This window comes from Bombus pyrosoma, linkage group LG10 (assembly GCF_014825855.1).
Source record: "Bombus pyrosoma isolate SC7728 linkage group LG10, ASM1482585v1, whole genome shotgun sequence".
In the NCBI taxonomy this organism is placed as follows: domain Eukaryota; kingdom Metazoa; phylum Arthropoda; class Insecta; order Hymenoptera; family Apidae; genus Bombus; species Bombus pyrosoma.
This window is the reverse complement of record NC_057779.1, coordinates 1,920,595-1,935,236: the sequence shown is the minus strand read 5'-3', so window position 1 is coordinate 1,935,236 and position 14,642 is coordinate 1,920,595. Positions and strand designations below refer to the sequence as shown.

The following is a 14,642-nucleotide window of genomic DNA, read 5'->3' as shown; positions in this document are numbered from 1 at the left end:
CGTTTCTGCCTCCCCACCTTGGGCCTGGCACATGCACGGGAAGAGAGCGGAATTCGTGCAGGTCGGGTGGTGGTCCCGAATGGACAAACACGTAGGAGAGGGGGTGTGTGAGTGGTTCGCGCAACTGCGGTCGTACACAAGTACGAGCCGTAGGAGGGTGTCCTCCGCGGTGAAAGGTCTCGGTGGTTTTCGACTCGGTTCTCCCGTTTCTTTTGTTTCTTCCATGAACGATAGCGAGTGGAGCCGAGGGTCGTTGGTTCGTCGTCGGTGGTTCGCGCGATTTCGATGCCAGAATTCTAACAGGAAGTCGATTCGCGGTCGGAAATTAGCCCCCTTCGCGGAGACCGGTTTTCTCGTTTCAGTTCGTTGCGGAGAGGGACGAGGGAAAGGGGCGAACGAGATAGAAGTAGATAACGTAGGTAGAGGGAGAAAGATGTAGGCGATCGGTGGGAGAAGGGGCGAAAGGGAGACAAAGAGGGCGAAGGAGGAGGTGGAGAAAGAGAGAGAAGGAGAGACCGAGCCGTCAGCGAGAGTAGTACCAATCGCGGAGCGTTGGCGGACATAAGCGCGCTAGGGGTGTGGAATAAGCTCATTCGTGTGTTGTTCTAGCATCGAGCGTTAGCGAGAGAGGAAACGTTGAAACACAGAAATGAGAGAATATCGTTCGTTTCGCTATTCGCCGTCAACGATTCGACTGGACGCCGTTGCCATCGTCTACTCGCGTGTGTAATCAGTGCGAGCAACGGTAAACTCAGAGCCAAGCACGAAGTCACCCGCGATAACACCGTAAGTGGTCGTTTTATATCGACGAGGGAAGATAGTACGAGAATCCATATTTCCGTGGAAATAAATTATAACGCGAGGGTTCGTAAACGAGCGAACAGCTGACACCGCGAGCTGCTAATCGCACGAACGCGACTTGAAAACGTCGTGAACAGCCGGTCAGCTGAGAAAACGGCTCTCGTGGGTGTGGAACAATCCGGTCTAGGGCGATTGATTGTGTGGGTGTCGCGGTCGCTGCAGAGACGTCGAAGAGCGCCATCGTCGTCTCGGCCGCCACGTGAATCGCAAACACTGAGAAGAATACTTGTAGCGTTGAATATCGTCTGGAAGCGAGGCATACGTGGCACGGATTTCCTCGTATGATCGAGGCTACGCGTGTATTCTACCGCTCGCATTAACGCGTTTCTTGTGTCGATTCATTTTCCAAGGATTCGTCTGCTTTCAACTTGTGAAATTTTGTTGATCGCACCTCGACGTTTTCGAAGAATTTTACGATTAATTTTGCTGTGATACAACACGACGTTACGTTGTTTTATAGTTGAAGAAGGCGAGAAAATACATACATGGAAGAGTGTTTTTCTGTGCACGATTCGAGGCTGAAGAAGAAAAATCCCGAGAGCCACTAGATATTATACCCAGTGACCCGTTTCCGTTCGAAATCGATGAAATTCCGAAAACGTTTGACAGAGGTCAGAAACACGACCACGTAGCCATTATTATCGTATCGTATCCGATTGGTCGTGCGGCCGTCAACGCGACACTTGGCTAGTGCTGAAACGCGGACTGGTCTCGTTAAACCGGTGGCAGAAGCGCTCCACCTGCGGCCGCCGTGTATAGGATCGCGTATTCCCCTGCAAAGTTCAAGAACCTGGGCTTCGTGTGTACGGCAGAAACGAGTGCACCAACGGCACCCGTGACCCGTTTTCGTTTTCAATCGATGTACTCGTGAACTGGGCCGCTCGTCCGCTTGAAACCTCGATACCTCGCGAGGTGTTCGACCATCAAAACAGAGGGAACAGGGTAAACAAATCTGCGAAAAGTGAATCATAGAGTACACGATACGATAGTCGTATAGGGAGAGATATACGAGGAAGAAGAGTAGATTAAGATAAAGAGAAGAATCGGAGCACGTTAGAGAGAAGCAAAGAGAGCGGGGGAGAGCAGTGCGCACATTCTAACCTCGCAGCCGCCATATCGAGGACGCGAGGAGGAAGCTCGTCGAAGGTCGCTTTCGAGGAACACCTGGGGACAGCCCTTGTATCGTTCCATGCTGGCTTCGAGCGGAGAACTAGGATCGGGGACGGAAGAGAGAATGCGAGAACCTCCACACAGCCTGTGAAACATGATTTGTCATACAGATGCGGTCGTTGGTAATCGTACGACGAGAGATAACGACGACGAGGACACCGACGGAGACGAGGATCACGGATCTGTCCAGAGTCGCGTCGATGCCTCGACGAGTCTCGATGACGTTCGCATGAGAGCCAGCCTCGAGGCGGACGATAAGACGCGCACGAACAAGACAGTCCGGTGTCGAGTGGCTTCAACTTGTCCAGTCGAACGTCGGGCGAACGTGCTGGTCGTCGTCGACGGGCTTCCAAGCTGCGTACCGATCGTCACCGATTGTCATCGTCTTGTATGCTGTGACAAACGGCATAAACAGCAGCGACAGAAACAGCAGCAGCGGGATAAGCAACAGCCAGTGGAAGATACGAAAGCGAGAGCACGGCATAATCTACGCTCGTCGAAGGCGTACCCGTGTTGTCGTGGCCAGCTGCGCCGATTACCAGGTGTCGGATGACTCCCCCCGTACGCTACAGCCTTCCCGTAGTCGTAGAAAGGACGCGATATCCCGTAGGAACGAGCGTTGTCGCGCGGCGAGCGATCCTCGTCGCGGTACCTCATCGGCGGCGTCGTCGGTGCTGCGCCGGCCCGCGCGTCGCGCTAAACTCCTCGCGATTAGACCTTCCCGTGCACGTTCCTATCTTACGTCCGTGATGGCGGCTGTACCTGATATGTCGCACCTCACCCCTGAGGAGAGGAGCACCATCGAGGAGGTTATAATAAGGCAGAAGCAGGAGGAGGAAAAGGAAAATGAGATTATGAGGTACGTCGGTTTTGCAACCTGTTTTTTCGACAACCACGATGCTGCGGCTGCTGACGATACTTCTGCCTCGTGCACTATGCTTCCTTTTTTTTATCCTCTTTGTATTTAATTATTTTCTTTTATTAGCCTTTATGATCAACATATAGAAGGATTTTTCGATTTTATTTATTGACGCAAGGAAAAAAAAAGGAAGGAGACGATGATCGACCCTTTGGCTACCATGGATTACAAGGACTACAGTATTTGATAGTTAACAATAAACAACAGAATGCACTTAATTATTTAAAAGTATAAGAGACTTTCTTTTAAGTTGCTTAGAGGAACGAAAAACGTAAAATGTTTTCTATAGAACGTTTATTTTTATCAGCCATTTATAATACCATTATTTTTTCATTTGCATCCCTCTTATCGAAGAGATTAACGTTCGAGGAGATTTATGCGTTTATCCAAGAAAATCAGGCCCCTTTGCGCGTTTCCACAAAGAAAGAAACGAACGAGTTAGGAAAGAGACATTGCGTCGAGCAAGTAGTAGAAGGTCTGAATGGCCAGACAGACTAGGCAGAGCTACAAAATGTGACCATGGACGGTCACGCGTCGTTGATCAGAATTACTGAACGAACGAAACGATACCCGATCGATCGAGTACGTGTATTTCTTGACCAGCAAATTGTCCCCGCTGACGTTTTCCGCCTATTTTCTCTGCTTACCTGTTCGTTAGTCCTTGACCGTTTTATACCTATCGTATCTTCCCTATTTAGGTATTCGTCGCTACCTCGGATGATTATCCCGTCAATTCTACATTTAGCATTTACCAAATAAAAATCTAATCCCACAAACTTCGTCTAGTTTAACTAAATTAAATCACTCAAATTGTCTTTTGGATAAACGTAGTGAATTTCTATCTTCTTAAACTTTTCTCCTGGAAAGTGTGTCCGCGTAATTATAGGAAACACGTAGAACGAACGTTCCTTAAGATCGACGAAGCGATTGTCTGAAACTTTGCATCGTACACCGAAAGGAATCAACGAAAACTGATCCTTTCAACGGCAGGCTGGCACCTAACCGTTGCAAGAGGCAGCGGGTGACGGATGCGCCAGCAGCCTCATTCGCATGTAATTACGGTGCCAGAGTCGCAGCGAGGCGACGCCGAGGAAAATGGACGGCGTTCTTCGAGGAAGGCGTTTTATTGATAGGTTGTCGCTGATGGAAAACGGGAACGTGAGAAAGCAGTCGAGCGGAGAACGGAGACAGGCAGCCAGCCAGTGTGAGAGAAAGAGACAAAGAACAGGGTGAAAGAGGGGTGAATCGACAGAGGAAGAGAAGTGGAGAGGGGATGGGCATCGAGAGAAAGGGAAGGAGCGAGAGAGTAATGAGGAAAGCGTGCTTCGCCATACCGATGCGAGATCGTGTAATGTGGACGATAAGTACGTGTAGGGACGCATGTAAAATGCAAGGCAGCAAGCCTTGACGTGGCTCGGTAACGAGCTGCTGTAGTTGCATAGGGTATGCATAGGGTATGCAGTTGCAGGCCGTGGATAGAGTGTGAAAGAGGCTGGATTGGCATGGTAAATTCTTGGATCCTGAAATGTACAGGGTAGCCCGTTCGCGGAAGGGTGACGCGGTTTTACGCGTGGTTCCAGAGTCGGCAATTACAGCGTGTGGGTTAGGTTTTGTATTTGCTACGTTGTCGAGTCACGTATAGCAACGAGAATCCTTTGATATCGCGATGATAATTTTAGTCGTGGTATGGATGGGAGGTCTCCCGTCGTGACGCATCACAAGGCGATTCGCGCAAAAATAGACGTAACCTTTTCCGTCCCTCGCTTTTTAGGCTGGTTCATGCGTGCGAACCGATGTAATTTTCTGATGTAATTGACGTCGAACTGTTTCCAACGCTAATTCCTCGTCTACCTTTCACCTTAACGAGTAATATTCTCCGATATTTTCTTTCCCTCTCTATGGATATTGTAAAGCTTGGGTATAATAGACGAGGTAAAGTTTGAGGCATGAATAACAAAAAAAAAAAGAAAAAAGAGAAAAAAAAATGAAACGGAGGCTCGAATGGACGGAAGTTTCGACGCGTCGCGCGAAGATCGGGGGAGAGGGTAGGGACTCTTTGTTCGAGCGAGGCACGTAGCCGGGACGTCGTGTGAAAAGTCGCGTAGTGCGGATTTTGTGGGACGGAAAAGTCGCGCGTAAATCACGGGAGGTATTCGTTAAGTAACCTACATTTCTCTGCTCTGGCTTTGATCTGCTTCTCTCCCTTCCTTCCCCTCTCCTCTCCTTTTGTCACGAAAGAATATTTTTTTTCTCGCGTGACGGATAGATCGTGTCTCGGGGAAAACGCGGCCGTAACGCGACGAGCCGCGTTTCAGCTCGACCGATTGTCGTCGCGTGTTCGCGAGTCGCGCGCGATTATTGGTAAAGCAATTAGAGTAACGTAGGCGGACACACGTACACGTTTCTCTCTCTCTCTCTCTCTCTGTCTGTCTGTCTATATACGGGTGTAGCGCGTTGTATATGTACTTTGTGACATGCAGCCACGACCTTTGACTCGATCGGCAAACTCAAGATTTAGGTTACCGCCGCTCACGACTGTTCCATGCAAATTTCCGCTCGAAACTAGAATCGACTACCGCTGTATTTAATATAGGCGTCTCTTCCTCCTTTGTGCCAGCAGCTATAGCTAGCTAGAATGATAGCGATCAAAAGGAATTCGATGCGTTGTTCTCGGGTCTGTTTCGTTGGGATTCAAGTTCGAATCCGCCGTCCCAGTGCCAACAACCCTCGTGATTCCCAACTTTCATTCGTCCACGTACATACGACCTAGAGACACCGAGGGCTTCCGATCTCGTAGATGGGCTAACCTCGTGCCAAGTATTCCCGCCTTCCTTACTCCCTCGTGCATTCGTGCTAACCTACTTGGCTTGCGAATCCTTCCTGCCTGGACCGGCTTGTCATCTTCATCCCTTGTGATTAGGATGGTTAACGTTGTTTACGAACCACCCTTCCAAAGAAACTCTCTTATGATCATCGAATCGTGTACACGCTCAAAGCGGGTGAACACAAATTGAAAATTCCTGTGTACACACCAAGAGAGGACAAAGTTGGAAGTGTATCAGAATTTCATCGTCTCGACGAAAGACACGGAAACGTCGCAAGTTAGCGACAGGCTGGAATAAATCGATGACATCGGCCACATACCATTCCAGTTCAATTACCTCAGCGATAAATTGACTCTCCTCCGGTATCAAAGCCTGGCCATTCCCTCGACTGCAACCGCTCACAATCCTATCTTTCTGTCCACTAATCGAAGAGTGCCCGTTCGTTTCTTCCATTCCAAGACTTTCGCGAATGATCCCGCCCTTCTTTCGATTGAAATCGAGCACCTTAACAAAGTCCCTTCCATCGAAGATCGTTTACCAGACGACCATTCACTAGAGTCTTACATACGACAACTTCAAATCTATAGAAACTCGCTAGAAAGTTCTTTTTTCATCGATTATTCTATAGCCTGCAAAATACTTCGCATCGTTCACGAAGCGATAGAAACCAAGTTTCCCTTCTACGCGTTATCTCCTTCGCTTCTACCGACAGTCAGAACTCTAGCGTCGTTCATACGGTGTATAAACAGCAGGACTATAGTCGTAGTCGACATCGAGTTTCTGAAGCTCGATAATAAGACGTTCGAGTGCGTTTGCATGGGGATTGGCGATTTCGCATCGTTGAACGTTACATGGAACTCTATCGCGCCTTCCACCCTCCTTGCTTTTCCTTTCGAGTTTCCAGTCGATGCTGATAGTTCTATAAGCAAACTCTGTTCGATAGCAGCAGAGAACGTTCGATAAAAGCCTCGCGTTCGCTGAATTCACCGAGGCTGAATTCTCTCGGACGTCTGATGGCTGTTCCGGTCTCTTGGATCTCGAAAACCGCGCTGAAAGCTAAACGAGCGGGGGTTAAAAACGTCGCGCTTCGAATTAGTTACGCGGCTGGAATTAAGTAGCTCTGCCTAAACGAAATCATAGCGGGTGCAGATAAAAGTGGAACGACGACGGTGCGATGCAATTTACAGAAAAATCTCAGCTCGACGAAGAACGACCGACGATAGACTGAATGTTAATAGCAAACCGAGAGAGATAGGAAAAGAAAGAGGAAAAGATCTGGAGGTCTGTTTCTTAGTTTTGTTTGGCCGAAAATCTCGAAATTGAGGATTCACAGTTACCAGGGAATCTACTGGCGATTCGAGTCGAGTCTTCTGAAGCATTCCCGCTCGAAGAAGCACGCTTTTCTCCTCTGTTTTCCTCCTCGAAGCTCGCTGATGCGAGCATACCGCGGTAGGAGGACTTCGCTATCTGTTCTCGAAGCTACTTGCTACAACGACGAGAAACGAAGAAGAAGGGTTTGTTAGAACGGAGCTAAGCACGTACGTACACGTGCGTCTACATATTTATCGAAGCTGGTGTGTCGTCTTCTATCCGGGGTCTGTTCTTTTTCAACGTATCCCCCTCGCATGCAGCGTTCGTTTGATGGTTTAGCCTGTAATTTCCATACGACGTCGACTGCTTCTAAACGTGCTCCCTTCCTGTCCTATCTGCCTTCGTGATATCGCGTTAGTCTTCGAGAGACGTGATGAAATTGCGTTTCTTTTTGCATCTTCCTTTCAAATCGATCCAAAGTAGCGAGATATGTCGTAACCGATTTTGTCGTAACCAAAAGGAGAGGAAACATCTTGCGTTCTAACGTTGCCGGAATTATCTTGAGCTCCATCTGACATTTTCAATGTTTATAAAATAGATTCCTTCTCCCCCTATTCGTTTTGCTCACGGGGGAATAATACGTTTCTTATATTATACTTTACAGACGAAAGCAGGACGAGGTGACGATCCTCGAGGAAAGGATACGGGCCTGTTCGGAGAAACACAAGAAGGCGGGAGTGGAGTTGCACGCCACGTGTCACATATGCCTGAAAACCAAGTTCGCCGACGGCGTCGGCCACATCTGCAACTACTGCAGCATCCGGTGCTGCGCACGCTGCGGCGGAAAGGTCACTCTACGGTCGAACAAGGTAGGGGCGAGATCGGAAAAGAAGCGGCAAGATATATTGTCCGAAGGAATCGAGTTCTCTTTGAGCTCTCGCGCGTTCTAATTCCCTCTGTTTTTCTTACTCGTTCGCGTTCTACGTTCGAACACGCCGGGGTGGGGTCCCGGCTGACTTATTAGCTACGTTAACTTTTCTCTGTTCGATCTACTGTCGTCGAACCTTATCCGAATGCAATGTCTGATTTACCGATTGTCTCCTATTGCTAGCTATATTTTAGACTTTCGAATCCATTTCTTTCCACCGATAGCGAGTTCATAGTCAATCGACCGATCGACTATCTTCGTAGTCTGTATTCCATCCACTGATTTCTCGAATCTTGTATCGATATAAGTTTTCATCACGATTATCTTATATCATTAGCTGTACTTTTGAATTTATTTCACTTATTTCACTCCACTAGTTAGTGTAGTTTGATAACGATAAATATCGATTAATTAATTACTTTAACTTTTCTATTATCCGATCTACTGTCGTACCTTGCATATATATAATATCCGATGCTTTCTAGTTTACTTCATTTCACTGGTAGAGAGATTGGTCTCGATATTGATTGACGTTAACTTTTTGTATTTCATCCACTGCCCTTTGAAACTTATATAAATACAATGTCCAACAATGATTGTCTTCTACCACTAGCTGTACTTCAAGCTCTCGAAAATATTTCTCTTCACTGGTTGCGAGTTTGGTTTCAATATTGTGCAATCACGAAGAAATCGTCGCTCCTCGCTGTCTTCCATAGTTTCAAATATCTTTAGAAGCATTGAGAATAGTATTTTTGTATTGTTTCGTTGGTTACTCGTAGAGAGTTTTGGGATGATTTTGGCGAGAGAATGCGCGCTTTCGGTAGAGGGTGGCCAGATAATCCGCTATTTTTCTTTTAATTACGGAAGCCACTTAAATTTAGTGAACATCCATGCTTTGAGGGATCACGAGTTTTATTTGTCGCCAGACCGGTCAGGCTCGCGACCAAAAAAGATTCATTACCTAAATGAAGGGATCAAAGGAAATCCACTGTGACGGTGCATTCGGTACGCGAGCACCGGAAACGCCTTGCCTCTCGTGACGTTCCAAGGCTCGTTCTTTTCACGCCACCCGAAGATTCAAATAAATTTGTCCCCATGCGGAAATATTTGAATTTCTATCCTCTTAATTGCAGTAAATGAATCGTTTAAACTTATCGGAGAATACAGATGAAATTCTGTTGTATAGATCGTTAGAAGCAAATGAAAGATTTGTTTAAATTCGAGAAAAATATTGAAATTGAAGATGAAATGAAAAGCATCACAGATCGATAAGCAATGAGATCTGTCGTACGAATCGATAGGGTGGAAACTAGCCCGAAAGTCACAGTCACTCGCTCGGCCCTTGCTGATAACTCTGATCAATGGGATCTTGGGCGCGAATCTGTGCACTCGGGAGAACGGAAACGAGGCTACGATTGCCGACTCCTTCGAAGTATTATCTCGGGCTTGTCGCTGTACGTTTCGTTGCACTATATTCGCGCGTTGCACAATCTTGCTATCCTAAATAGAATGGCGACGAGAATCTCTGGTCGACTAGGAAAATTGAACCATAAATTCTGGTGGTACTTTTCTCTTTCCATTTCCAGCCTGGAAATTTTTGAACGCTCTATATAAAGTCTTATTCGGTGAGATCATTATAAACATTTATTATACGCTTAAGATGTATGCTGATATACTGTATGCTAATCTCTCTTCTGTACACATTTTGGCATTTCAATGTGTTTTATATAATATACAAATTTTCCATGATAAACGGTCAAACGTTTTCATGAGTCGTTGTATATATAATTAGACGAACACACGGAGGCGTACAATTTTTATTTAACAAAAATTGAGACGAATCGTAGGAGGAGAGATAAGAACCGTTGAAAAATTAGATCGACGTCAAATGGAATGGTAGCGTGAGAGGCGGTTAATGGCGGAAGAAGGTCTCGTTCGCGCGTTATCGAAGATTCCAGCGATTTCACGCAGTTCCAGTTCCCGGCGTTCGCGGAAAATTGGATCCGCGCCGCTGTGATTTATCGCGTCTTCAAGGCAGTCCATTTATTTCCTAAGCGAAGAGATTTCGAAACACGAGCTTTGTCGTCGTCGTCGTCGGGACGGCCACGATTACCGCCACCGATGGTTTGGCTTTGGTGTTAAAAGTGCAGAAGCGGTCAGCGTTAGAAATGTCACCTTCCTGGAAACAATTAAGAGCAGCCCTATCGTAAAAGACGATAACTGGCCGCGTATCGTCGCGCACGTTTGAAATACGTGGAAATAATTGACCTATAGCGGCGCTGTTGTCCCCCTTACCGCCAACCCTTCTCCATGCTACACCAATTAACCGTTATTGTGGACGTGCGCGTGTGTAACGTATGTGGGCGTAATGCCATCGTTAAATAGCCAGCTAGCGAATACGTTTCCTATCTATGTACGCTGGTATTTCTCCGGTCAGATCGCACAATTTTGATAGGATTTTCATCAATGGGAATGAAATAGCGCTTACGGACTTGCCCGCAACCTAACTTTTTATTTCTTGTTCCTCGCCTTTGAACACGACACGCCCTTCGTCATGCATCCCCTTTTCGAGGCGATATTTAACAATCGGGTGATTATGGACAGATTATCATTATTGTCATTGAACATTTATCGTCGAAAGCTGGATTTTATAATCGATCGTTGCGATTTTATTTGCGATTGAAAGTTCCTTGGAACGTTACTTCTTCCATATTTAAATTTCTATATCTTTTTATATTTAAGAAAGTAATGCCGATGATAAGTTTGTAATTTGGCAAATTTGATTTTTATTTATTTGTCGCTTACCGGCTCAAATATAGCCTTACCACCAGCTGTTTGGTAAAGTAACGTCGATGATTTAAAACGATTCGAAGAGAAATCCTCGAATAGATCGCGTAACTCGATTAACGACACGATAGTTTAGCGAGCGATTCTTCGAGGTTGCGGCAGTTATTCGCTCGTATTCAGGAGGCCCGCGGTATAAAGGGTAATTTAACTTCGTTTTTGAAAGCGGCGCATCCGGCAGCGGAGAAATAAGAGCGACAACCGGGGCTTTACGCACGTACAGAGAATACACGCGCGCGCATTTCACCCGGCGAGATACAATAATATAGAGGCAGACGCGCGGAACTTCGGCTTACAACTTCCTGTAAGTTTATTGGTTTTCATCGTATACTAACGCGGCTTAAGAAACGGAGGCTGGCTATGCAGTCGGTTAAAGTGAACCCTGCGCGCCCGGTTCCCTCCCCGGCCACGTATTCCCCCAAGAACGCAACAACAATTTACGATACTTTCGAAAATATTTAATCTTCGATTCAACGCCTTTGCCTTTGAAACTTTCGCGAAAGTATCATCATAGCTGCCAGTTAGTTTCTTAGTCGTGCACCTTGCTGCAGATTCGAAGAGATTCATTGATCGTTCTCTGAGAGACTCGTATTCCTCTCCGAACATCCATCCCCGTTACAGCGAATCCTCGCTTAATACAGCCGAAAATATATGATAGACCGAGGAGGTGGCGTGTACGCGCGTGCCAATGGTTCGTCCAGCGAATACGTACTCCCACATGAGCACCAGGGCCACACGCAAGCACGATGATAAACGTCACGGCGCGCGTTACGACATCATCGATCCGCTAGAACGGAACGCTCGTACGTTTCTTCGTTGCTGTGAAGAGAGAAAGAGAAAGAGCCGGAGCCACGGTACGCGAGGTTCGTTCAATTACACGAGCCCGGGCTTTTTCGCCAAACGGGGTTCTTCGATTCGTCGGTTCTCAGGGTCCGAACGAATCCCTTTTTTTCTCTTCCCTTCTTCTGTGTTTTTTTTCCCCGAGCCTTTTCGTCTTCCTGCTACTACACCATTACGTGCGATCAAACCTAACACGCATATACACACCTTCCGCCCCCTCCCTCGTCTTTCTTTCTTTCTTTCTTTCTTATTTTCTTTCCTCGCCGATCTCTGTAGTCGTTGTGGTTTCGTCTCTCTGCGTGAGAGAGCCTATGAATGGGGCGCGTCCCTGTGTGACGTCACGTTCCAGGGGTAGAGGGCTGGGGTCAGGAATGAAGCGCGGGGTGGACGAAGGTGTGGGTGGATGGATGTCGGGCGGCGTGCAGGGAGGCGAAACGTGACGCAACATATTGATCTAAGTTTCGTAGGGAGGGTTACAGAGTCCATGATGGGGACACACCAACCGACGCGGACAGGGTTGGAGGGGCTCGAGGAGAGAACGGATAGGGAATGGAATACAAGGTGACCGGTAAATTTACGTTGTTCTTCGTTTCGACGCGGTCGCGGTGTATTTGGCGTGGCGGTGCCTCCCGTTCATCGAGGGGAAGGAGTGGCTTTGAAGCTGGTCGCACACGCGTGGGCGGAAGGGTGGCCAAGGAGACGGGCTGAAACGTACCGCACGGCCGAGGCAGTTGCATTTCTCTTAATGAAATTAACGCGGATTGAACGTTGATCGGGAAGGATCCCGTTAATTGAAACGATACAAAGTCCACGATATATGATATAATAGTTCAAAGGGAAAACTGCGTAGAGTACAATAGTGCTTCGGTAACTGGTCGTGGGTCGAGATCTTATTTGGTCAGCTATCGAAGCAGCGAAATCCTGAGTATTTCTCTTCTCAGATTGAGATACGAATGCTTGGCACGTACGTATCAGAGCCATTAATGCTATTAGGGAAATTTTGGGAGCTACAGAGGTTAAATAGATTTTCAGTAACAAGTTTGGTAATAAAACAAGCGAGTTTCACAAACTACAAATCAGCTAGCCACTTTATTCGACACGAAACTGTAAGACTATGGAAACTGTTTCTGCAGAAGTTTGTATCCTACAACTTGTCGCTTGTCGTTTTATTAATATTCATTTTATTTGAATTCCGTTAATGTTTATTTAGTAAAACATCGTGCAATTATGTCTGGAGACTCTTTCGAGGTCAGCTTCGCGAACTGCTAGGGTCAGTCAAAACGATACTATCGAGACTTACGATTTAAGGATTAGAAAAATTTCAAAATAATTATGTTCTGTGGAACATAAATACCTAGAATTCCAACTATTATCGTTTCCACTCGCGCAGCCAGACAATGTCCCTAAACCTTTCGACATTGTTCGCGTTACCGATGCAACCCAGGTTGCATAGTTCGCGGGGCTCATCGAATTATGGCGATTTTCGATTAATGACCGGGTCGTTCCGAGATTACTGAAGGTCCAGAAAGCTGGCAGGCACGCGGAGGTGAATAGCTGCAACGGTCCGTGGGACGTGGCGACTGGTTCCAAGGTTCTCTGTCGATCCATTGTGCGCTCGTGTTCGGCCGAGTGCACGCGTGTATCTCTGGTATTTATGTCAGAGCGGTAGGGACTGACGGTAATTCTAATCGAACGCTGTCCGAGGAAGTATCCTTCGTTCCAATACAGCATTCCACAGCCCCCGTTCCACAGAATCGATCCTACCCTACACGACTTCCTCTCTACAGCTGTTCAAAAATCGACACAATTTCAATTTTCTCATAACTCGAAACCACTTGTAAATTTAATTATTAATTTGGTCTAACTATGACATTTCTCTAATTATCTGTTCGCGTTAAGCCGTTCTTCATCTTACCGGTTGAAATTAAACTTGGGACTGTCGTCGAAGTTTCTTTGGACTACACGTAATTCGTGATTGTCGTATTTGGAGTTTGGTGAGGAAAAACTGGATACCCTTCCCCGAAAATGATTAAACGCACGCTCGCGTGATTCTCATTACGAGTGCACGGCTACCGTTTCACGTAAAATAAGCCGCTGGTAATTGAAAGTTCCGCAAGTTTCTCGTATTTGCGGGCTCCGTCGAGGCATCTGTCGTTCCTCCACGAGCTTCTTCCTCGTGGTCGAATCAGGCAATTGGAGTCTCGTGGCGTGTGTATGTAGGACAGCTGAAAAGTTCGGGGCCGCAAAGTTCCAGAGCTCGTGACGCTAATGCACGCGATGGTGGCCCCCGTTTGCCGAAAAATCGAGGAGGCGGAAAGGCCGAAGTTGTTCAGAGAGACATAAAGTGTACTCTGAATAGAAGAAGAGAGGAGGGTGAGGACCTCGATCGTCGAGTCTTTGCATACTAATTAGTTGTTTACGTAGGTGTGCAACGCCCACAAACTTCTTTTGTACGTAATCAGACACATCGGCGATTGCCTCGTTAGTTGTCCCGAGAATCGTTTCTTTCCCGTTTGGCCAGGGCCAATTCAGCGTTTGCATAAATCTTGTAATTACGTCGACCTTTCTTTAACCGTGGGACGACGTTGCCCTCGATTATTCCGTTTTGAGGCGAGAACGAATTACCATAATCTGGAGAAATTATGTGGAAGGCGCGAGGCAGAGAGATCTTTCGTTTGGCCGATCGATCCTCGGTATTATACCTAAACGCGATTTCAGGCTAAACTTCAAAAGGATGCGCCGCGATACGACGTGTCTGTGAAACGGTATCGTCGCTAGTTTGGATTGAAGGGTTGTCTGAGCACTGATGCCACTCGGCCAACAGACTTTATTATCTGAGAACTGAAACTCTTGTCCACTATCTTGCTCCTACTTCAATCTTTTCTTCGTCTTCTTCCTCATTCTTCGAAATATTCTCGCACTTCCGGCATTCAATGGTCGCTGC

The 14,642-nt window shown here is 46.9% G+C and overlaps 1 protein-coding gene and 1 long non-coding RNA gene across 19 annotated transcripts in view; one reads left to right on the top strand and one right to left on the bottom strand.

The window, feature by feature from the left end:
• The first annotated feature begins 2,758 nt into the window (after window positions 1-2,758).
• The window catches only part of LOC122571849 (regulating synaptic membrane exocytosis protein 2), a 67,030-nt gene continuing 55,146 nt past the window's right edge, over window positions 2,759-14,642 (top strand). For all 18 annotated transcript variants that reach the window (XR_006318271.1, XR_006318264.1, XR_006318268.1 and 15 more), the window contains exons 1-2: window positions 2,759-2,890; window positions 7,751-7,955. Coding sequence is in view for 2 of the 18 variants with exons in the window: in XM_043736084.1 (XP_043592019.1) it covers window positions 2,781-2,890; window positions 7,751-7,955 (315 nt within the window). In the remaining 16 variants the exon portion in view is untranslated. The remainder of the gene's footprint in view (window positions 2,891-7,750; window positions 7,956-14,642) is intronic.
• The window catches only part of LOC122571857, a 47,712-nt gene continuing 42,991 nt past the window's right edge, over window positions 9,922-14,642 (bottom strand). Inside the window, exon 3 of the long non-coding RNA XR_006318277.1 lies at window positions 9,922-10,193. This is a non-coding gene — a long non-coding RNA (uncharacterized LOC122571857). The remainder of the gene's footprint in view (window positions 10,194-14,642) is intronic.